General features: G+C 52.6%; 1 protein-coding gene across 22 annotated transcripts in view; it reads left to right on the top strand.

Moving 5' to 3' along the window:
- ENDOV (endonuclease V) overlaps window positions 1-21,599 on the top strand; it is a 100,217-nt gene that overhangs the window by 5,016 nt on the left and 73,602 nt on the right. For 17 of the 22 annotated variants that reach the window (XR_010937344.1, XR_010937346.1, XR_010937343.1 and 14 more), the window contains exons 3-9: window positions 4,998-5,132; window positions 5,340-5,379; window positions 6,384-6,496; window positions 7,362-7,430; window positions 7,775-7,903; window positions 10,439-10,512; window positions 11,338-11,396. Coding sequence is in view for 17 of the 22 variants with exons in the window: in XM_067714995.1 (XP_067571096.1) it covers window positions 4,998-5,132; window positions 5,340-5,379; window positions 6,384-6,496; window positions 7,362-7,430; window positions 7,775-7,903; window positions 10,439-10,512; window positions 11,338-11,396 (619 nt within the window). In the remaining 5 variants the exon portion in view is untranslated. The other 5 variants (XM_067714993.1, XM_067714996.1, XM_067714994.1 and 2 more) reach the window with 5 other exon arrangements.

Here is a 21,599-nt window from a genome sequence, read left to right as displayed (position 1 = left end):
CCCACTTGATCATGGTGAACGATCCTTTTAATGTGTTTTGGATTCTGTTTCCTAGTATTTTGTTGAGGATTTTTGCATCTATATTCATCAGTGATATTGGTCTGTAATTTTCTTTTTTTTGTAGTATCTTTGTCTGGTTTTGGTATCAGGGTGATGGTGGCCTCGTAGAATTAATTTGGGAGTGTTCCTTCCTCTGCAATATTTTGGAAGAGTTTGAGAAGGATGGGTGTTAGCTCTTCTCTAAATGTTTGGTAGAATTCACCTGTGAAGCCATCTGGTCCTGGACTTTTGTTTGTTGGGATATTTTTAATCACAGTTTCAATTTCATTACTTGTGATTGGTCTGTTTATATTTTCTATTTCTTCCTGGTTCAGTCTTGGAAGGTTACACCTTTCCAAGAATTTGTCCATTTCTTCCAGGTTGTCCATTTTATTGGCGTAGAGTTGTTTGTAGTAGTCTCTTATGATGCTTTGTATTTCTGTGGTGTCCATTGTAGCTTCTCCTTTTTCATTTCTAATTTTATTGATTTGAGTCCTTTCCCTCTTTTTCTTGATGAGTCTGGCTAAAGGTTTATCAATTTTGTTTATCTTCTCAAAAACCAGCTTTTAGTTTTATTGATCTTTGCTATTGTTTTCTTTCTATTTCATTTATTTCTGCTCTGATCTTTATGATTTCTTTCTTTCTACTAACTTGGGGTTTTGTTTGTTCTTCTTTCTCTAGTTCCTTTAGGTGTAAGGTTAGATTGTTTATTGAGATTTTTCTTGTTTCTTGAAGTAGGATTGTATTGCTATAAACTTCCCTCTTAGAACTGCTTTTGCTGCATCCCATAGGTTTTGAATCGTGTTTTCATTGTCATTTGTCTCGAGGTATTTTTTTGATTTCCTCTTTGATTTCTTCAGTGATCTCTTGTTTATTTAGTAACATATTGTTTAGCCTCCATGTGTTTGTGGTTTTTATGTTTCTTTCCCTGTAATTGATTTCTAATCTCAAAGTGTTGTGGTTGGAAAAGATGCTTGATATGATTTCAATTTTCTTAAATTTACTGAGGCTTGATTTGTGACCCAAGATATGATCTATCCTGGAGAATGTCCCATGTGTACTTGAGAAGAAAGTGTAATCTGCTGTTTTCAGATGGAATGTCCTATAAATATCAATTAAATCTATCTGGTCTGTTGTGTCATTTAAAGCTTGTGTTTCCTTTTTAATTTTCTGTCTGGATGATCAGTCCATTGATGTAAGTGAGGTGTTAAAGTCCCCCACTGTTACTGTGTTATTGTCGATTTCCTCTTTTATAGCTGTTAGCATTTGCCTTATGTATTGTGGTTCTCCTATGTTGGGTGCATACATATTTATAATTGTTATGTTTTCTTCTTGGATTGATCCCTTGATCATTATATAGTGTCCTTCCTTGTCTCTTGTAACATTCTTTATTTTAAAGTCTATTTTATCTGATATGAGTATTGCTACTCCAGCTTTCTTTTGGTTTCCATTTGCACGGAATATCTTTTTCCATCCCCTTACTTTCAGTCTGTATGTGTCTCTAGGTCTGAAGTGGGTCTCTTGTAGCCAGCATATATATGGGTCTTGTTTTGGTATCCATTCAGCGAGCCTGTGTCTTTTGGTTGGAGCATTTAATCCATTCACATTTAAGGTAATTATCAATAAGTATGTTCCTATTACCATTTTCTTAATTGTTACTGGTTTGTTTTTGTAGGTCCTTTTCTTCTCTTTTGTTTCCCACTTAGAGAAGTTCCTTTTAGCATTTGTTGTAGAGCTGGTTTGGTGGTGCTGAATTCTCTTAGCTTTTGCTTGTCTGTAAAGCTTTTGATTTCTCTGTCAAATCTGAATGAAATCCTTGCCAGGTAGAGTAATCTTAGTTGTAGCTTCTTCCTTTTCATCACTTTAAATATATCTTGCCACTCCCTTCTGGCTTGTAGAGTTTCTGCTGAGAAACCAGCTGTTAACCTTATGGGAGTTCCCTTGTATGTTATTTGTCATTTTTCCCTTGTTGCTTTCAGTAATTTTTCTTTGTCTTTAATTTTTGTCAGTTTGATGACTGTGTGTCTCCGTGTGTTTCTCTTTGGGTTTATCCTGCCTGGGACTCTGCATTTCCTGGACTTGGGTGGCTATTTCCTTTCCCAAGTTAGGGAAGTTTTCAACTATAATCTCTTCAAATATTTTCTCGGGTCCTTTCTCTCTTCTCCTTCTGGGACCCCTATAATGTGAATGTTGGTGTGTTTAATGTTTTCCCAGAGGTTTCTCAGGCTGTCTTCATTTCTTTGCATTCTATTTTCTTTATTCTGTTCCATGGCAGTGAATTCCACCATTCTGTCTTCCAGGTCACTTATCCGTTCTTCTGCCTCAGTTATTCTACTATGAATTCCTTCTAGTGTATTTTTCATTTCAGTTATTGTATTGTTCATCTCTGTTTGTTTGTTCTTTAATTCTTCTAGATGTTTGTTCTTTAATTCTTCTAGGTCTTTGTTAAACATTCCTTGCATCTTCTCCATCTTTGCCTCCATTCTTTTTCCGAGGTCCTGGATCATCTTCACTATCATTATTATGAATTCTTTTTCTGGAAGGTTGCCTATCTCTACTTCATTTAGTTGTTTTTCTGGGGTTTTATATTGTTCCTTCATCTGGTACATTGTCTTCTGCCTTTTCATTTTGTCTGTCTTTCTATGAATGCAGTTTTTCATTCCACAGGCTGGAGGATTGTAGTTCTTCTTGCTTCTGCTGCCTGCCTTCTGGTGGATCTTCACTAAGATACATCTTGAGTTGACTTCCATGTCAGTTTCCCCAAGTTCCCACTTGGGTCTTTCAATATGTGGGGTCAGATCTTCTTTTATTTTTGGAACGTTTCTTAGTTTGTGGTTTTAAGTATTAGTTATATTTATTATTTCAGCTCCATAGTTTTGTTTCTCTTTTTCAGTCATGCATATGCTGGGTTTTCTGTCTTGTCAGGTTTTTTTGTGTTTCTGTTTTTATTTCTGCCAGGTTGTGCTCTCTGTCTGGCGTTTAGTTAACTTACCTCTGCTGCACAACTGGTTGGGGGCAGTATTTCATCAACTCACAAGGTTTGATCATTGCCTTCTGAGTTCTCTGTTCACTCTAAGTTGTACTTAGGTACTTCCCTGGTGTTCCAGTGGCTAAGACTCTGCACTTCCACTGCAGGGAAGATCCTGCATGCCACACGGTGTGGCCTTAAAAAAAAAAAAAATGTATTTAAACAGGAAACTCAAGGGCCAGGGGTTTGGGTGCCTCAGTGGGTTTCTTAAATCATGAGGGACGGTGAAGTATCGTCGTGCCAATAAATGGCATCCTTTTCAGAAGCAAAGACGGCCAGTGTCTCTTCTGATTCTTTGATACTCTCGTTTCCAAAGGACCTTACACTTCTGGCCTCGCTCTCTTCTCCACAAGCCCCCAGGGCTCACCTGTGTCTCCCCAGAGCAGCATCTTCCTGATAAGGCTGGGGCTGCCCCCCAGGTCTCATTCCATCAGGCTCCCTACCACTATGCCCCACCACACCCCCTGCCCTCGTCCCTTCCCCACCTGCCTTTCTGGCGAGGGGCCCAGAGCTGGCTCTGTGAGTCTGGGCTGTTTATTTCCGCCCGTAGATGCACACCGTTGCTTGTAATTGGCTTGTCTCCCTGTTATGCTGTGGGCATGGGGTAGAGGGGGTTCATCTCCTCTCCTGTGGATCTCTGGTTCCTGGAGCTTGTGCAGAGGGATTCAAACGTAAGCAGCCACCATCATCCTGTGGGAACTCAGACCACACTTCACACATGTCCCCGTGAAGAGTCATCCTGTTGCATGGGGTTCAGCACTCCAGCCTGCCGGGTTCACTGTGAATCGAATTCTCTGGTCTGTCATCCGGTTGGACCCTGCCCACTCTAGGTCATTGGCAGTTTGATGAGTTTCCTGTGAGTCACTGATAAAAATGTTGGAAGGACGAGCCCCTTCCTCCATGCTATTAGAGTAATTCTTTCATTTAAGGACATGTCATTATGACCTGGCTTCAAGGGAGAGGTGGAAGTATGATTTTGAAAGCTATCACCAAGAGATTGGTGGGGGGGTGGGATGGTCAGTAACAATCCAGGACATCTGAAGGTTCTGGAGAATGTGTGCTTAGTGGGAAACGTTCTCACCTCCGGTGGTCTGGCTGTAATGAAAACTCAATGTTTAAGGGGCTTAGGGCTGCCGTCCTGTGCTCTGAGCGGGTCGTTACATGCTAATCAAGTACCAACAGGGCCTCCTCTTCCATGCTGTGTTAGGACTTTTCAGTTTGAAGAAGAGTCTGCCAGAGCGTGTGAAAATTCTGGGTGGTCCCCAGCAGGTCTGCCTCAGACTCCTGGCCCCTACTTCTCCCAGCGTGAGCCAGGCCTTTTAGCACAACATCCCCAGGGGTATCCCCTCTTCTCTCTCTGGGGTTATTTGCAGCCTCAGAATTTTTCTTTTTGGACTCTCCCATCCCTTGGGACCCAGTTCTCTTCCAAACTGCCTCACTCTGAGATCGTGCCTGTCCTTTTTCCGAAATATTTGTAATCTCTTTTCTTAAAGCTAGAGTTGCCCTTCTTGCTATTGTAGCCTCTGTGAAGACTTGGCCTTTTCTTCCCGGAGGCCCCTTCTAATATGGCACTATGGTGTCTATTCACAGGTGCTTCTTGTGCTTTGTCTTCTGTGAGCCTCCAAAAAGCCTGGCAGCAGGGTGGGGTGGGGAGGCAGCAGGTCTGATTTACAAAGGAGGCAGCCTGAGGAGGGCCTGTTACAGACCAGGTGTGGCCAGTACCTTTGAAATGGCAGCATTTGAATCCCCACTGCCCATCTGCAGGGTGGATCACCTGTCTCCAGTTAGTGAGGCAGGGAAGGGGGCGACTTGGGGGTGGGCCTGGGAGACGGAGTGACAGGGATTGTCAGATAAGGGCCAAGGGCATGCGAGGGTGCGGGGGAGGTGGCCAGGGCCGCGCGTGCCTAGTGACCTGGGTGCCTGGTGGCAGGTGATGTATGAGGACTGTCGCATGGTGAACCTGACAGCCCCCTACGTGTCAGGCTTCCTGGCCTTCCGAGAGGTGCCCTTCCTGGTGGACGCGGTGCAGCAGCTGCAGGAGAAGGAGCCCCGCCTCATGCCCCAGGCAGGTATCTCACTGGGTTGGAGGAAAGGCCCTCCACAGGCCCCGCCCCATTGCAGGGAGATATCCATGAGCTTCCTGGAGAAGTGCTTTTGCCTCAAGAGGGATCAGACCTAAAGAGCTGGGGCCCTCGTCTTGCTCTGGGATGCCCCAACCTGATGGGCGAGGGGCACTTCAGCTGACCGTGACTTTCCCCTGTGGCTCTTCCAGGTCCTTTTTGTGGATGGAAATGGGGTGCTCCACCACCGAGGTAATCTGCTCCCAAGACTCCCTGAGAGGGCTGTAAGAGAGGGACCAGGAGGGGTGCAGTCCGCCTGCACCAGGCCCCAGGCCCTCTGCCACCAGCCTGGCCTTGCAGCTCCTTCTGGCCTTGCTTCCCTTGTCAAGGCCCCCTAGTAAGGAGCCCCTACTTCTCTTCACCCCTGCCCCTTTCCTGCCTGCCTCCACCACCTCTGCTGGCTCAGCTCAGGTACCAACATCCAGTTTGGCCCTGACGCTTCCAGAAGTCTCAGGCCCTGAGCCCAGCTAGCCTGTCCCACTGGCGGCCTGCCCTGTGTCCTAAACAGACCCTTGCCTGAAACGGAACAGGAACAGACAGGTGTGCTTGTTCCCCACTGACACAGGGAAACCCACACCCACCTGGGTGCTAGAACCTTGTCCCGGGGAGAACCACCAAGGGGGAGGGGCTGTCTTACCCTCAGATACAAACCTGGGGGTTGGGCGGCAGAGGGAGTCAGGAAGGGGTGGCATTGTGATTTTAGCCCCTGCCCTGGGAGCCTGTGGGCCCAGAGCCACCCTGGACACTAGTGGAGGACCAGCAGGCCAGCCCTGGGCCTGGCCCCCAGTCACTGCAATCCTTGTGCCCTGGCAGGAGTCCCAAAGTTCTGGGCGAGTTAAGGGCAGAGTTGCAGAGGCCTGAAGGTGGCCACAAAGGGGAGGGGAGGATGAAAGAAGCAGGTGAAGCATGTGAGCACACTAATTATAATCAGGCTCCTAATCTTGTCAGAACAGGGTGGGGGGGAGGGGGAGTCGTCCTCCACCCAGCCTGCCAGCCCGGAAGTCAGGGTAGAGGGCCACGTCCGAGGTCAGGGTGGGGCTTAGAGCCCTGTCCCACAAGTCCTTGCCCACTGACAGGCCTCTGTTCACGTGGAAAAGTTCAGCGAGGCTCTGGTGTGGCCCCCATCCCCACACTGTCTCTAAACTGCTGGGCTCATTGCCTCACCTCCCCAGCCTCATCTTGCTCTGCCCCTACAGGCTTTGGGGTAGCCTGCCACCTTGGTGTCGTCACAGACCTGCCCTGCATCGGGGTGGCCAAGAAACTCCTGCAGGTGGATGGGCTGGAGAACAACGCTCTGCACAAGGAGAAGGTGAGGGGGCCAGAGTCCGCCCCGCTGCAGACCAGCTCCACCTGGGACGCTCTCCTCCCAGCCTGGATTGCTGACCTGGAGTGAGGAAGACCAGCTTTCTTTGCGCGCCTTGTGGGTGGTGGGTCATCTCGGGAGACTCAGAGCTCCTCTCCCAGCCTCTGGGTGCACACTTGCCTCCTCTCCACCCCTGCCTGCGTGCTGCTGTGGCACCCCACGTGGGGGTAGAGCCTCCAGGTATCGGGGACCGGGCATTCGGGGCCTGTACAACACTCTGTACTTTTCCACCTGCCGTGCCACCCCCATCTGCCTGGGGCATCTCCCTCCTCTGGGACCCCCTCTGGCGGGAGCTGGTGACACACGTGGCTCTCTAACCTGGACAGCCAACTCTGAGAACAGGTCAGTTGCATCTGTCTCATCCTTCCAGCTCCCCCATGCCTGTGTGGAGTGCCTGTTTGTTGAGTTGACAGGGGCCCCGACCCACCCAATGGGCCAGTCCCCACCACCACCACTCCAAAAAGTTTGTCAGGTTGAATCAGAAGTGCTCAAATTTGTAGCAGGAGAGAAAGCAGCAGGAAGTAAGTGGCCTCGAGTGGGTTGTGGCCCTGTGTGTGCACCAGCCTGGTGCCTCCACCCTGCAGCACTGGGGCCTGGGCAGGCTGCTGCCTCTTCTCTGCTGCAGAATGGGGAGGAGAGTACCTCGTCAAGGTGAGATGGTGCTGCAGGCCGCGCTTGGACGCAGGGTCCACTCGCGATGGGCCCTTCATCTCCTCGCCCAGCGGCTGCTCAGGTTTTAAAGGTGAGCAGGCTTGCCTTCAAGCCTTTCACCAAGAAAGGTGTTTTTCCAAGTTTTTTTTCTGTTTTCCAGGTACGGCTCCTGAAGGCTGGAGGAGACTCATTTCCTCTGATGGGAGGCTCCGGGACCGTCCTGGGCATGGTGAGTGGCCAGGGGCCTGCGCCCCACCGAGGCAGACCCCTCAGCTGAGGGCCAGAGAGGGCCTGGGGTCAGTACCCATGTACGTGTGTGCCCCAGAACCCGTCCGCCTCTCCCTATCTTCCTGCCACTCTGGCTGCCCCTGCATCTTTATTTCTTCCCCTCCCCCACTGTGCTGAGGGGGCCTCTGGGCCCTCATTCGCCCCACCCTGTCCCTAAGACAAACATCAGGAAGGTGCCCCAAGGGTGCTGCCAGTCTCCCAAGCTCCTGCCTACCGCCCAGGACATGTCAGTCCTCCAGCCCACAGAGCTTGCCCAGTGCCCTGACCTCACCCTCCCTGTCACAGGCCCTGAAGAGCCACGACCACAGCACCAAGCCCCTCTATGTCTCTGTGGGCCACAAGATGAGCCTGGAGGCAGCCGTGCGCCTGACCCATGGCTGCTGCAAGTTTCGGATCCCGGAGCCCGTGCGCCAGGTGAGTGGGCTGCCAGGTGAGTGGGCTGCCAGGTGAGTGGGCTGCCAGGTGGGTAGGCTAGCGCATGGCACCTGCTCTTCCTGTACTCCCGGGCTGAGGTCCACAGCACCTGTGGGAGAGTCAGTTTGGGCCACACTAGGCTCCGGAGGGGAGGAGAGGGGCCTGGAAGATGCAGAGGCCTGCCCTGCCTAGCCCGGGGGTCTGCTGTGCCCCTGCACTCAGCCTTTCAGCCTCTGGCACCCTGGGTCATCGGGAAAATCAGCTGACGTCAGCTCAAATAGCAGAGTGGCCTGCCAGCCCCTGAAGGCCCAAGCTGCCCCGCTGACCTGGGAGGGAGCGGCCGTCCTCGGCTGGGGGGCCCCTGCAGGGCTGCTGGGCACTGCTGAGGAAGACTTGGGCCAGGGATAAAATCAGGAGACTCCAGGGTGTGGCCACGCCAGGCACCCATCACCTAACTTGGGGCCCAGGGGGATCAGAACTCTGGTGAACGAGTTGGCTCAGCTAACCTCGTGCAGGAAGCCCTTGGGCCGCCTTGGTGGTCTTGGCCATGACAAGGTGCAGAGCAGGTGCATGTCCCAGGGAAGCCCATGAGGCAAGGATCTGTGAGAAGCTGTCCTCAGGGAGAGGCCTGCTGGAAGAGGGGGAAGGGCAGTCCAGGCCTGAGGACCAGCATTTGCAAAGGCCCTTGGGCAGGAAGGAGTTTGATGCCAGAAACTCAGAGGAACTTGTGGCTGGAGCCCTGGCGAGGGTGAGCGGGCGGAAGCCTGTGTGCATTGCAGGGGCCAGAACTTCAGATTTACCACAGGGCCTTGGATGTGAGTTGGGAGGGGACACCATCAGATTTGCCTTCCCAGCAGGGACTGTATGTCGCCTGCTGCTCCGTGTGTCCCTGAGGCCTGTGCTGCGTCAACTAGAGGCAACCTGGCCTAGGTGCCACAGGCCCGCTCGGTACTCTCAACTCAGCACCACCTGGTGACACCGCAAACCTGAGGGTCCTGGCTCTGCCTCGACCACCCCAAGAGCCCCCGTAGCCACCACCTCAGGGTTTGGGACCCCCCCCCCGGCTGCTGGTGTGCAGGGCAGCCTCCAGGTGGCAGCAGCGGCACGCACGCGGCTGTGGCTCTCCGCCCCTGCCAGCAACTCTCTGGGCTGCGAAGAGTCAAGGCCTCTAGGGTGGCTTCCAGGGTGGACTTTCTAAGTGTCCACCAGCCTCAGCCTCCTTCGCTCCCCGTACAGGGTTCGTAGGTGCAAAAGCCTGTGACGTGTCCTGGCCCCAGGAAGCCTTTCCTCCCCCATTCCCATCCACCTGTGCGACCTTGTGGTGGGTGGGGTGACGACCCGAGATTCCTCCGCAGGCCCTCAGAGCCAGGGACTCTGCTGAGCTGGTATGGTGGGCAGGTCTCTGTCCCTTCTGTGTCTCGCCTTGCCCCAGAGTGGATGATAGCTGTGTCCTTGCAGGTGGGGGGATGCCCTGTAAAGTGCCGTGAACCCCTCAAAGGTGGGCAAGGACCGTGTGTCTGCCCTAGAGAAAAGCCAGACGTCTGCACCCAGGAGCCTACCAACCCTGTCGTTTCCAGGAACGGGGTGTGGCCCTGTCCAGTGGCACTGGTTATCTCTTGGTCCATCTTCTTCCTTGGCACACTCACCTGTGTACACTTTGCCCTCCTGACTACTTCTGTAAGCTCTGAGGAGAAGCTGAGAGAACGGCTTAGGGCCTGCTCCGTTGGTCACAGGCCCGCTGCCCCCAGCTCCCGGGCCAGGCCGGGACCGGTTGCTGCAGGGGAAGGCGGGAGCTGCTGCCTCGCGTCTCCGGGGCCTTTCTCCCGGAGCACCCTGCCGCCCACCCTGCCCACTTGCCCATTCACTCTTAAGTAGAAACAGTCGGGGGGATTAGCTGTTGTGTCCTGTAGTCACACAGCCCAAAGTGGGGCTGAGCCATCTGAGCCGGGATCAGGGGCCTCCCTGAGGCCAGGCCCCCTGGAACGGGGAGAGCCTGTGCCGCAAGGTCCTGGGGGCCCCACTCAGGCCTGTTCCCCTCTCCCCAGGATGTGCCCTGATCCCAGCCTGTGGCCCAGAAGCCCCCTTTCATTCTGGTGACTCTGAAGAACTTTCCATACACTTCTCCAGGGACAGAGGTTGCAGCTGACACTAGCCAGGGAGTCAGATGAACCAAAAGTGAGGACAGACAAGCTGGGCTGAGGACAGCCTTCAGAGAAGAGGGCTTTAGCAGAGAAACTGTTGGCTCAAGCAAAACCTACAGGGAAGCACAAGCTATAAACCCACTGAAAGCCAACTGAAATAGGAGCGAGGCACCCAGCCCATTTCCTCAGGCCCTTCGGGGACATGCTGTCAAGCACTCCAACCAGAGGGCCTGACCTCCTGGCACCCACGCATGATGGGGCCGCTGCTCCTTTTCCCTCAGGCTGGGCCTCCGTGGGCTTTTCCAGGAGGGGCCACCCTATCGGGTGGGGACTGATCCAGAGGCCAGCTTGGGACCCCAGCCACCCCTCTCACTCGAGCCATCCCTTTCTTCAGGCTGACATCCGCTCCCGAGACTACATCCGCAGGACCCTGGGAGTCCAAGGGGCCCCTGCCTTGCGGCCAGAAAGGTGAGTGCTGGGGTGGCTGGGTCATGTCCCCGTGGGGCCACTTCTGGTGGCTGGGCCTCTCGGCGGTGGCGCTGTGGCTCAGGCCAGACAGGCAGGGCCAGGCAGGGGGTGCAGGGTTCCTGAGGGGACAGGAGAAGAGCCAGCAGAATGCTGGGGGCCAGTGTGGACTCCATGTTCAGTGGGAACTGTCCAGCAACCCCCAAAGCCCAAAGCTCACCTCCCACCAGGGCGCTCCCTGCTTACCTTGGTCCATTTATGTCGTGGTCTCCACAGAAAGGGTGAGGGAGTCAGGTGGTCCCGGTTCATGTCCTGGCTCTGCACCTGCTGTGTCGTTTACGCTCTCAAAGCCTGTTTCCTCACCTGTGTGGTGTGCACGGTGATTCTCATCCCACTATGTTGTGGTACAGTCACAGCCAGCAGTGGCTGGTTACTTAATCCTAACGGCACTTACCATGAGACAGGCACTGTGATCACTTTGCCGATGAAGAGACTGAGATAGCAGGGTTTCCATTGGCAGCTTGGACATCAGGCCCATCCTCTCCCACCAGGAGTCCTTACAAGCACGGCGTTTCCTTTGTGCTCCCTTCTCCTCCAAGCCCGTGCTGGCCTGGGCCTGGCTAAGCTGCTTTGAGAACTGTGGGAAGGTGTGGCTGGGACCCCTGAACTCTCCCAACGGTGGGGGCTGGCCGTCGGGATCTGCCTTGCCCCCTCTGGCCTGGGCTCTCGCACCCCTGAGGATCCAGGTTGACACAGCTTCCAGGGACCACCTGGGGATCGAGGGGGGCTCTGACGTTTGATGCTGTCCTTTCTTGATGTCATTACCAGGAGCAAGAAGGCACAGAGGCCAAAGGCGTGCCCTCAGGGAGCCTCAGAAGAGCCCGCAGGTAAGGACGGGCCCCTCAAAGCCCACAGCCAAAACCCCAGGACACACCGGAAAGCCCTGGGCCCAGGTGCCCAGGGGCAGTAGGGCAAGGGCTGGGGCTGGCACCGAGCTGGATGCCAGGAAGACTCTTGGGCCGCCTGTGGCCCTGCTCCAGCTCGTCTGTAGGGACTGGGGGAGCGGCCCCCACAGCAGGTGGGGCACCCTGGCCCGAGGACATGGGGACGCAGAAGGCACAGCCCTGCTCGGATGGACTGGGGTGGCCACCTTTCCATTCCACGGTCATGAGGCACAGGGGCCTGGAGAGAGCTCAGTGGAAGACAGAGCTCACATGGCAGAGTGCCAGGCCCAGAGAGCACATGACGTTAATTTCTTAGGAGCACAGGAAGGGATTCAGAGTTCATAGGGGATTTTCTGGTGTTTTTTTGTTTTGTTCTGAAAGCGCCCAGGTGGGCTTACAGCTGCCAGACTGCACATACATGCACACCTTCTCCTTGCCCATCTGCTCCTCTGAGTACATGTGCCGCTTTCACTTTGTGTTTGTTTATAAACCAGCACGTCCCTCCCTGCCGACCAGCTACACTGAGCCACTTCTGCCCTGGCCGGGGAGGGTCCAGACTGGGGTGGCTGCTGTCAGGCTTGGCCCCTGGCTGCCCAGCCGGTCTCCAGACTGCCTGCTGCTGGGACGTGCAGGGCCAGGAGGAGGGGAGAAGAGCAGTGTCTGAGCCTGGAAAAGGCTGAGGGTTGGGGGACATACAGGGGCAGTCTGGGCTGCAGGGGTGGGGTGCCAGACAGAGGGCTGGCACCCGTACCCGAGGAGATGGGTGTTGGGGTCTGCTATCCTGGCCACGGGCCCCGAGGGCGGGCAGCCCACTGTGTTCAAGTGCCAATAGCTCTCCCCTGTTCCTGTCAACCCGGCGCACTCCCCCCCGCCAGCCTCTTCACCCAGAGGCCCAGCCTCAAAAGCGTCTCTGCTGTGGGAGGGCAGCCCTGACTCTGGCACCCTGCCTGGCCACTCCTCTTGGTGTGAGCTAGTCCCAGGGAGGCGCACGGCCCCACCCACAGCCCCTGGGTGCCTCCCAAGCAGCCCTAGTCCTCCACCTCCTCCCAGCTCACCCCTAGGTTCCCTAAGGACTCTGGAATCTTTGCTGAGGGGTGTGAAGAATCCTCGGAGGCAAGCCTTTCTTGCCGTTTATCCTGCCTCTCAAGAAGGAACTGCCTGTCATGGTTTGACAGCCTGGGATGGAAGCCCAGGGAGGCCCCGGGTCCCAGCGCTCCTTCCACGCCCCGCTCTGGTGTCTCTCCTTTCATTCAGAGTGAGAAGGGAGCTCTCTTCCAGGGCCCGGGCTCATGGAAGAAGCAAAGGGGACAAGTAAGCAAGGCAGCCAGCTATTTGGGTTCAGCTGTCCCCCTTCCCCTCCCACTTAACCTGTGCTTCCAAAACCCTTTGTAAGGCAGGGCCAGGGGCTGCCCCACATGGTGGTAGTAGCCCCTAGTCAGGACATTGCAGTAGGAAGCAGGGCCATTCCAGGGCAGGGGGCTTCGGGGTACAGAGGGCCTACACGGGCCAGGTGGGCTGCTGGGTGCCACCCACATGCTTATGGGCTCCACCGGATGGCCCACTGGGCTCAGCAGCTTCCAGCATGTTCCACAGGTACCTTCAGGGGAACTCCTTCAGGTAGGAAGGCCTATCCCAGGTTCTGATCTGTGGTCCTCCCCAGATGTCCTCGCTGCACATCTTTTTTCTCACCTCAGCTTCTACTGTCCACCCAATCCTGAGACTGAGAAAAACACCTGCTCTTCACAGCCGGTGGTACACAGGGAACCCCAGCTCACTCCACCCTCCCTAGCAGGCCCTGGGCCTTCTGCCCACTCACCCCAGGCTCTGGGATGCTGTGCCTGTTTAGAACCTGCACCTCAGTACCTGCGGCTTTTGGCTCCCCTGTGCCGGCAGTGCCCCAACTCTCCCTGCCTCTGGACTGAGGCACGGGTCTGTGTCCTGGGATAGGAGGTGGAATGTGACATCTGATGGAGCTCCGAGAGGGACCGGTCCTCCCTCTCGGAACCTGTTTTCTTGCGGGGATACAAGCACCTGCTTAGTCCAGTTGGGGGATTGAGTGTGAGGGTCCACGTGGAGTCCCTGCCGGCGGTGACACAGTCAGTTCCCAGTTAATGAAGGATGGGGGGCGTCCAGCACCAGCTGGGCGCCACGCTGAGTCGTTAGTGGTCAGAGGCAGGGACAGCGTGGAGTCCCGTCTGAGGTGTGCAGGAGCACAGGGCCATGGTGAAACCATCTCCCTAAAATCCCTGATGGTCACTGGGCACAAACAGGCCTGGGCAGGGTTCCACCGGGGGGCCACAGCTGGATTAAGTGCAGCCATAGTCCTGGGGGCTGCCCAAGGACAAGGGAGACAGTGGCACTTGCCTGGGGTCCCAGGCAGCTGCTGCCTCATTCACACCCCTGCTGAGTACAAGGGTGCTGAGCCACCCCAGATGTGCCCCGAGCCTGGTGCCCAGGACTCTGTGCCAGGGTGGCCCTCAGGAGACTCAGTCCCAGCCTACCACCCACGCAGGCCCTGCCTGGTGCTCCACAACCACTGCCCTCCTAACTTCTTCTTCCAGGTCTCTCCCTGCCCAGAGTTCATCAGGACCAGGGGGTGGGGGGGACTTCGGAGCGCAGGATGGAAGCCACGCAGAGCTGGCTGGGCCTGACGGCTTTGTACTGACTGGCCTTGGGCAAAGCTTCGAGCCTGTAATGGGGATCATACCTGTGCTGTCTCCCCGGACAGCTGCAGCCCTGTGTGGAGTGGCCGTGGCACAGAACCTGGCACGCAGTCAGTCCTTGCAAAGAAAGTGAGAAGGTTTGGAGAAGTGGGGCCCACAGGGGCCAAGGTTGATGGTCCTCAGTCTGCAAGGCTGTGCTAACTGCACCAATGGGAAGGGAGAAACAGGAAGTAAAGGTCCTCATTTCCTACTGAGCTCCTTCCACCACCCCAAGCCGCCAGAATGCAGGTCCCGCAAGGGCTGGGCAGGAAGGACCGTGACTCCTCGGCCCCAGTGGCACCTTCCCCTTCAATGCCTGCCCCACGCACATGCCAACAGGAGAGCTTCCCATGGTGCCGGGAGGCTCAGGGTGATGTCTGCAGCAGCATCCCCTGGGGACCCATCTCTAAGACAGGCACAGAGATGGCCGAGACCTCCTACTGGGGTGGGACTGGGGCTCTGCTTAAAGCCACTGCTTCCTCACTGACCAGAGGGGTCAAGTGGGCCCCCTGGGCTGAGGCATGGACCGCTGTGGGGTCCCTCATCCCTATCCCCTCCGCTTCAGTGAGAAGCAGACAGAGCCTGAGATCAGTTTACAGACAACTGAAAACCTGAGTGGTTTTTGTTTGTTTCAAGGTTAAAGTCATGTAACAAGTCACCATTTTAACATCTTTAAGCGTACTGTTAATTGGCTTTTAGTATATTCAGAATCTTGTGCAGGCACACCACTATCTAGTTCCAGAACCTTTTCATCCCGTATCCATTAGCAGTCACTCTCCTCCACCCCTCCCCCCTGCCCCAGCCCCTGGCAACCACTAATGGGCTTCCTGTTTCTGTGGACTTGCCGATTCTGGGTACCTCATAGGAATGGAGTCACACAGAGTATGTGACCTTTATGTCTGGAGTCTCTCCTTAGCATGAGTTTTCAAGGTTCATCTGTGCTGTAACATGGATCAGTACTTTTTTCTATGGCCAAATAATATTCTGTTGTATGGATAGGCCACATTTTGTTTATCCATTCATCTACTGATGAATATTTGGATTATTTGGGGCTATGATGAATAATGCTGCTGTGCGAATCGACGTACAAGTTTCTGTGTGAACTTACGTTTTTAGTTCTCTTGGGAGTGGAATTTCCTGGTGACTCTCTGTTTAACTCTTTGAGGAATAGCCGTACTATTTTCCTCCTGTTTTCCGTGGTGGCTGCACCTTTTTACAACCCCACCAGCAACACAGGGTTCCAAGTTCTCCACATCCTCACCAACACTTGTAATTATCTGTCTTTTTGATTCTGGCTATGCTAGTGTATGGGAAATGGTATCTCATTGTGGTTTTGATTTGTATTCCCCTAATGACTAATGATCTTGAGCCCCCTTTCATGTGCGTATTAGCTATTTGTATGTCTTCCTGGGAGAAATGTCCACTCAAATTCTTTGCTATTTTTAAAATTGGGTTGTTTGTCTTTCTGTCATTGAGTTGTACGAGTTCTTTATATGTCCTGGGTACCAGACCCCTTTCAGTTATATAATTTACAAATAGGTTCTCCCATTTTGTGTGTTGTCTTTTCATTTTCTTGATAACATCCTTTGAATGAAAGTTTAAAATCTGATGAAATCCAGTTTATCTGTTTTTCACTTGTTGCCTATGCTTTTGGTGTCATAACGAAGAAACCATTGCCTAATCTGATGTCACAAAGATTTCCTCCTATGTTTTCTTCTAAGAGTTTAATAGTTTCAGCTCTTACATTTAGATCTTTGACGCATTTTGAGGTAATTTTTGTATATGGATATTTGGGTCTCTTGAAATTCCATATAAATTTTAGAACCAGCTTGTCCATTTCTGCCCCCAAAAAAAGGCAGTTGGAATTTTGATAGTGATTGCACTGATCAATTTGTAGAGCATTGCTGTCTTTTTTTAATAAGTTATTTTTTTTAATAAATTCATTTTTGGCTGCTTTGGGTCTTCGTTGCTGCGCGCGGGCTTCTCTCTAGTTGCAGAGAGCGGGGACTACTCTTCGTTGCAGTGTGTGGGCTTCTCGTTGCCGTGGCTTCTCTTGTTGCAGAGCACAGGCTCTAGGCGCACGGGCTTCAGTAGTTGTGGCACGCAGGCTCAGTAGTTGTGGCTCATGGGCTCTGGAGCACAGGCTCAGTAGTTGTGGCGCACAGGCTTACTTGCTCCACAACATACGGGATCTTCCCGGACCAGGGCTCGAACCCATGTCCCCTGCATTGGCAGGCGGACTCTTAACCACTGCGCCACCAGGGAAGTCCTGAGCATTGCTGTCTTAACACTATTACGTCTTCAAATCACTGAACACAGGGTCTTTTCACTCATTTAGATCTTCTTTAATTTCTTTCAATGATGTTTTGTAATTTTCATTGTACACGCCCTCCCTGTACGTCCTTTGGTAAAATTTATTACTGAGTATTTTATTCTGTTTGATGCTATTGTAAATGGAATTGTTTTGTTCATTTTATTTTTGGATTGTTCATTGCTAGTGTATAAAAATACAATTGATTTTTGTATCATATCTGGCAACTTTGCTGTATTCATTTATTAGCTCTAATTGTGTGTGTGTGTGTTCTTTAAGGGTTTTATATATCAGATCATGTCTTATGTGAATATAGTTTCACTTTTATTTCTTCCTTTCCAATCTGAATGCCTTTTATATCTTGTTCTTGCCTGGTTGTCGTGGCTGGAACCTCCAGTGCAATGTTGAATGCAAGTAGGGAGAGTGGACGTCCTTGCCTGGTGCCTGATCTTAGGGGGAAGCTTCACTAGAGTGTGATGTTAGCTGTGGGTTTTCCATAGATGCCCTTGATCCGGTTGAGGAAGATCCTTCTATTCCTAGTTTCTCTGTGTTTTTATCATGAAAGAGTGTTGGATTTATCAAATGCTTTTTCTGCACCTATTGAAATGATCATTTTCCTTCATTCTGTTAATGTGGTGTGTTATATTGATTTTCATATTTTGAGCCACTTTTGAATTTATGGAATAAATCCTTCTCAGTCATGGTGTATAATCCTTTTACTAAGCTGCTGAATTTGATTTGCTAGTATTTTGTTGAGGATTTTTACATCTATATTCATAAGGTATACTGGTCTGTACTTTTCTTGTGATATCTTTGTCTGGCTTTGATATGAGGGTAGTACTGACTTCATAGAATAGTTAGGAAGTGTTCCCTCCTCTGAGAAGGATTGGTGTTGATTCTTGTTAAACCTTTGGTAAAATCACCTGTGAAGCCAGCTGGCTCTGTGCTTATCTTTGTTGGGAGGGGTTTTGATTACTGATTCACTCTCTTTTGTTATAGATCTATGAAGATTTTCTGTTTCTTCAATCAGTTGGTAGTTTGTGTGTTTCTAGGAATTTGTCCATGTCATGCAGATCATCTAATGTGTTGGCCTACAATTGTTTGTGATATTTTCTTTCTATTTCAATAAGGTTGGTAGTAGTGTCTCCATTGTGCTTATTGACTTTAGTGGGTTAGTCTGGCTGTGAGTGGTTTTTCTAAGGAGCCCTCTCCCCACCCCCAAGATGCTACTTGGTAGTGCCCCTGGCTTGAGTGGGGAGTGGGAGGGCAGAGTCCCCTGCAAGATTCAGAGGGTCAAGACTCAACCTACCTCTGCTTTCAAGGGTTTCCCTCTCTTCCCAGAAGCCCCAAAGGGTGTAAATCCCACCCCATCAGAAACTAATTATGGCCCCAATAAATCCTGGGCCTGACCTCAGAGGGGGAGTAGGGTTCCAGGAGAACCAGTTGGAAGATAGCAGAGACGTTGTTTAACCCTGGGTGGGCTGAGTGGGGGGGTTAAGCCTGGCATGGAAGGCTTGTGGGCAGAGGTGGGGGCGTCTGAACCTTAAAGGGACGAGTTTCAGCTACAGCCTGATGGAAGAGAATCTGCAGCAGTGGGCAGTGCCATTGGCCCCTTGGCCCTGTCTACTGGCTACACCAAGGCCGTATCAGAGATAAGATGAAGAGGTAGAGCATGTCAGCAGCTTGCTGGGACCCCAGGCTCACCCCAGGGTGGTAGGTGTGGCTATAGCCCTGAGCATCTCGAGGGATGGACCATGCTGAGAGTTCATGTGGAGGGGTTGGGGAGGCTGGGGGAGTGCAGAATCAACTAGAAGGGGCTGAGGTGGTACCTGGGGACCTACTGGCTGGGGTCATTCATGGGAGAGCAGGAAAGCAGTGGGATTGGGAATGGGGAGGGTGCTTGGGGGTGGCATGTCCTGCCCACCTCTACCCCCCACCCCCAGAGGCTCTACCCTGCAGAAGGCTGCACAGGAGCCCTAAGTGCAGTGGTATCTGGGCTTCTCACAGAACCTTAAAAATAGGGCCGAGATGATATCCATCTTCGCAGATCACAGCCCACCCCAGAACCAAGAATAAATCTCGAAACACTCAATAATTCAAGTTGGATCCAAATAGATTTTTCTGTTAGCCTGGCAGCCTCTGTGCCCCTTCCCTGGGTCCCCAGGGGCTGAGCCTGAGAGGCTCCCACGAGGTGGTGGGCTGGCCTGACCATTGCAGGTCACACCCTGGCCCCTCAGGACACCCGCCTCCAGGACCCCAGTCTGCCCACGCTCCCCTCACCTGGAGCAGTCAGGAATGGAGGACACCCAGGGCTGGGAGTCCTTTACGATCAGGTCAAGGAGGAGGCCCAGCCATGTTCCTAGCTGTCCCAAGGATACCTCCCTTGCCCCCCTATTTTCTGATCACAGGCATTGGCCTGTTTGAGCTTGGGTCTGAGCCAGGCTTCTTGGCCCCTTTGACCAAAACACCTCCCCTCCCCTCCTAGGCTCCTGGGGTCTCAACTCTCCAAGGCTCAAGGGCCAGCCTGGGCTCCAGGGGAGCAAATCCCCTCACTTAGGCCCCAGTCACTGGTGCACACACACCCCTCAGGGTCTGCATTCCTGCCTCCTCCTGGAAGGGTCCCTAAAGGGGCTTCACCTGGGGCTCTGTGGCCTGGAGTGAACAGCTGGGGACAGGAAGCAGGGCCAAGCTTCCCGCCCAAGGCCTCTGCATTGACTGGGGGTGGGGGGTCCTCACTGGCCTGGCCCACCCACTGCAGGTTTGGCCCAGCCCCAGCAGTCCCTGTTGCACTGCCCTAGCCAGGCCTGAGTAGAGTTTTACCAAATTATTAATTAAAGGCACAGGCATGCGGCAGCTCTGACATCCAAATGAATAACATACTGGGTAATTAGGAGAGGTGTCAGGGAAATGATGGAGCATGGCCCGCTATCCCCAATTCACCTCCCTGGGAAGCAGGAGCAACTTCTCCGTTTCCTACCACGATGGGCGGCACTGGAGGCGGGGTAGGGAGTGTAGGCCAGAGGGGCCAGGGCACAGCTGTTGCTTGTGGACAGGGCTGGGTCCTCCCCAGTCTGGTTGCTCTCCACCCAACCGGGAGAAGACCTGGGAACAGGGCAGGGAAGGTGGGCTAATGGAAGAAGGATGCGGTCCCAAGACAGATAGGCAAGCCGACCTGGAGGGACTCAGAGAGAAAGATACTGGGGGAGACCGCTGGAGGCCCGTGGTGGGGCAGGGGAGGAAGGATCCAGACCCGACTCCACCACACGGGGTGTCCTGCCCTGGAGGAGGAGACAGCTCCCTAGGCCCTTCCTTGGGGCTGCAGGGACCTGATAGAGAGCTGGGAGTAGAGAGCAGGCTGGAGTAGTTTTGTCTTTTAGTTACTTAAATTGCACTGGTGTTTTGGTGTTTGTTTGATTTTTAATCGAGGTTATAAACGTACATAGTTTAAATAGTCAAATAGTTCTATAAGACTTGTAACGAAAACCCAGTAGCTCCTCATTCACTCACCCCTCTCCTCTCCTGACTTCCCCTGCTCAGAGGCAAAATTTTGTTATTTTAGTTTTCTTTAGTGTGGGGGGTTTTTCATATTTACTTCTAAATAACATGCTAATGCTGCCTTTCTCTTTTTTGTTTTTCTGTTTTTTTAGATTTAGAAATTATCCATTGACTTTCTGCCATGGAGGTTGAGAGTTTGTTCCCTCTCACATAGCCTCTCATACACTTTCCTTCCACCCATCTTCTCATTTTCGTTGAATCAGAATTCAATGTCTGCGTTATTCTTTCTTTGCACGTACTGTTCGTAGCTGAGTAATGTAATGTAATTACATCTCCTTTTTTGTACAACCTCTTGTTTTTCCTGCACTTGATAATTGCCTCATGTTTTGGATTTGGTTTATTTTCTGTGTATCCATTACTTATTCCCAAACCCTGCAATGGAAATATAAATCTCTTTTTGGTACATTCAAAGCATCAGGCCATCTTGAATTTATTTTTTTCTCGGAGCCTGTGGTAGCCAGCTTCCAATATGGCCTCCTGGGGCTGGTGTAGCCCTATGACCACACTGAACAAGGTCCGTCTGTATGACCAGTGGAGGTGCAAAAGTGAGGGTATGTCATTTCTGATACTAGGCCTAAAACACACTGGGACTTATGTCTTGATGGTGCCCCTCCCTCTCTCTTCCCCCCTCATCATTCACTTTGAGAGAAGTCAGCTGCTGTGTTGTAAACTGCTCTGTGAAGTCCACGTGGCAGAGAACTGAGCCCACCTGCCCGTCACCATGTGAGGGAGCCATCTTGGAAGTGCACCCTCTGGCCCTGGCTGTCATCTGACTGCAACCTCATGAGAGACCCTGGGACAGAACCAGCTAGTCAGTCTGCTTCCAGGTTCCTATCCCTCAGAAACTGTGAGATAATAGACCTTTGTTCTGGAATAATATTTTTATGCAGCAAAACATAACTAATACAGAGCCACTCCTCCCATGCCCACCTGTCTTGGTTGCCTTGTATACCTGATTCACATCCGTCTCCAGGGACCTCTCTCCACCCTCGTTTTGCTCCTGCTCCTGTTATAGTGGTGTGCGTCATCTAGCGTCTGCTTGAGAACTACAGCCCCACCCTAGCCCCACCGTAGAAACTGGGGAGACCCTGGAAAGGGGCTTTTTTAAGTACCCAGAAGAGTCCTTATTTCTGAGGCACAAGGGCACCACGACATCTTTCAGGAGTCTGTCAATAGCCTCAAGATGAGCCACATTGTCCTGGGTCTCCCAGGTAGGTGGGAAATCTGTTCGCTCCTCTGGGCCTGCAGCGCTGTGTGGGGCAAGGCCATCGCTGTCCACGGTGCTGAACTCAATGCCGTCATGTTGGCCTCGGGTGCCAGCCCCAGACGCTGGGTGGCCTCGGCTCTAGCTTTCCTCCTCTTCAACCCAGATCCCCTCTGTCCAGGCCTCGCCTTTCTGCACTAGGCTGTCTTCCTGCTCAGGGCTCCTTCTCGCTCTTGTAAGCAGACCCCACATGGGCTCTGCAGACAGGCTTGAATCCTGAAGTAAGAGCCTGTAGGTGTTTGAGCTGAGAACTCTCCAGATTACATGTGACAGAAGCAAACTTAAACCACCTTAAGCAAATAATAGGGCCTTGT

Source organism: Pseudorca crassidens, chromosome 19 (assembly GCF_039906515.1).
Source record: "Pseudorca crassidens isolate mPseCra1 chromosome 19, mPseCra1.hap1, whole genome shotgun sequence".
Taxonomy (NCBI): domain Eukaryota; kingdom Metazoa; phylum Chordata; class Mammalia; order Artiodactyla; family Delphinidae; genus Pseudorca; species Pseudorca crassidens.
The sequence above is the reverse complement of the archived record's forward strand: the minus strand, read 5'-3'. Positions and strand labels throughout refer to the sequence as shown.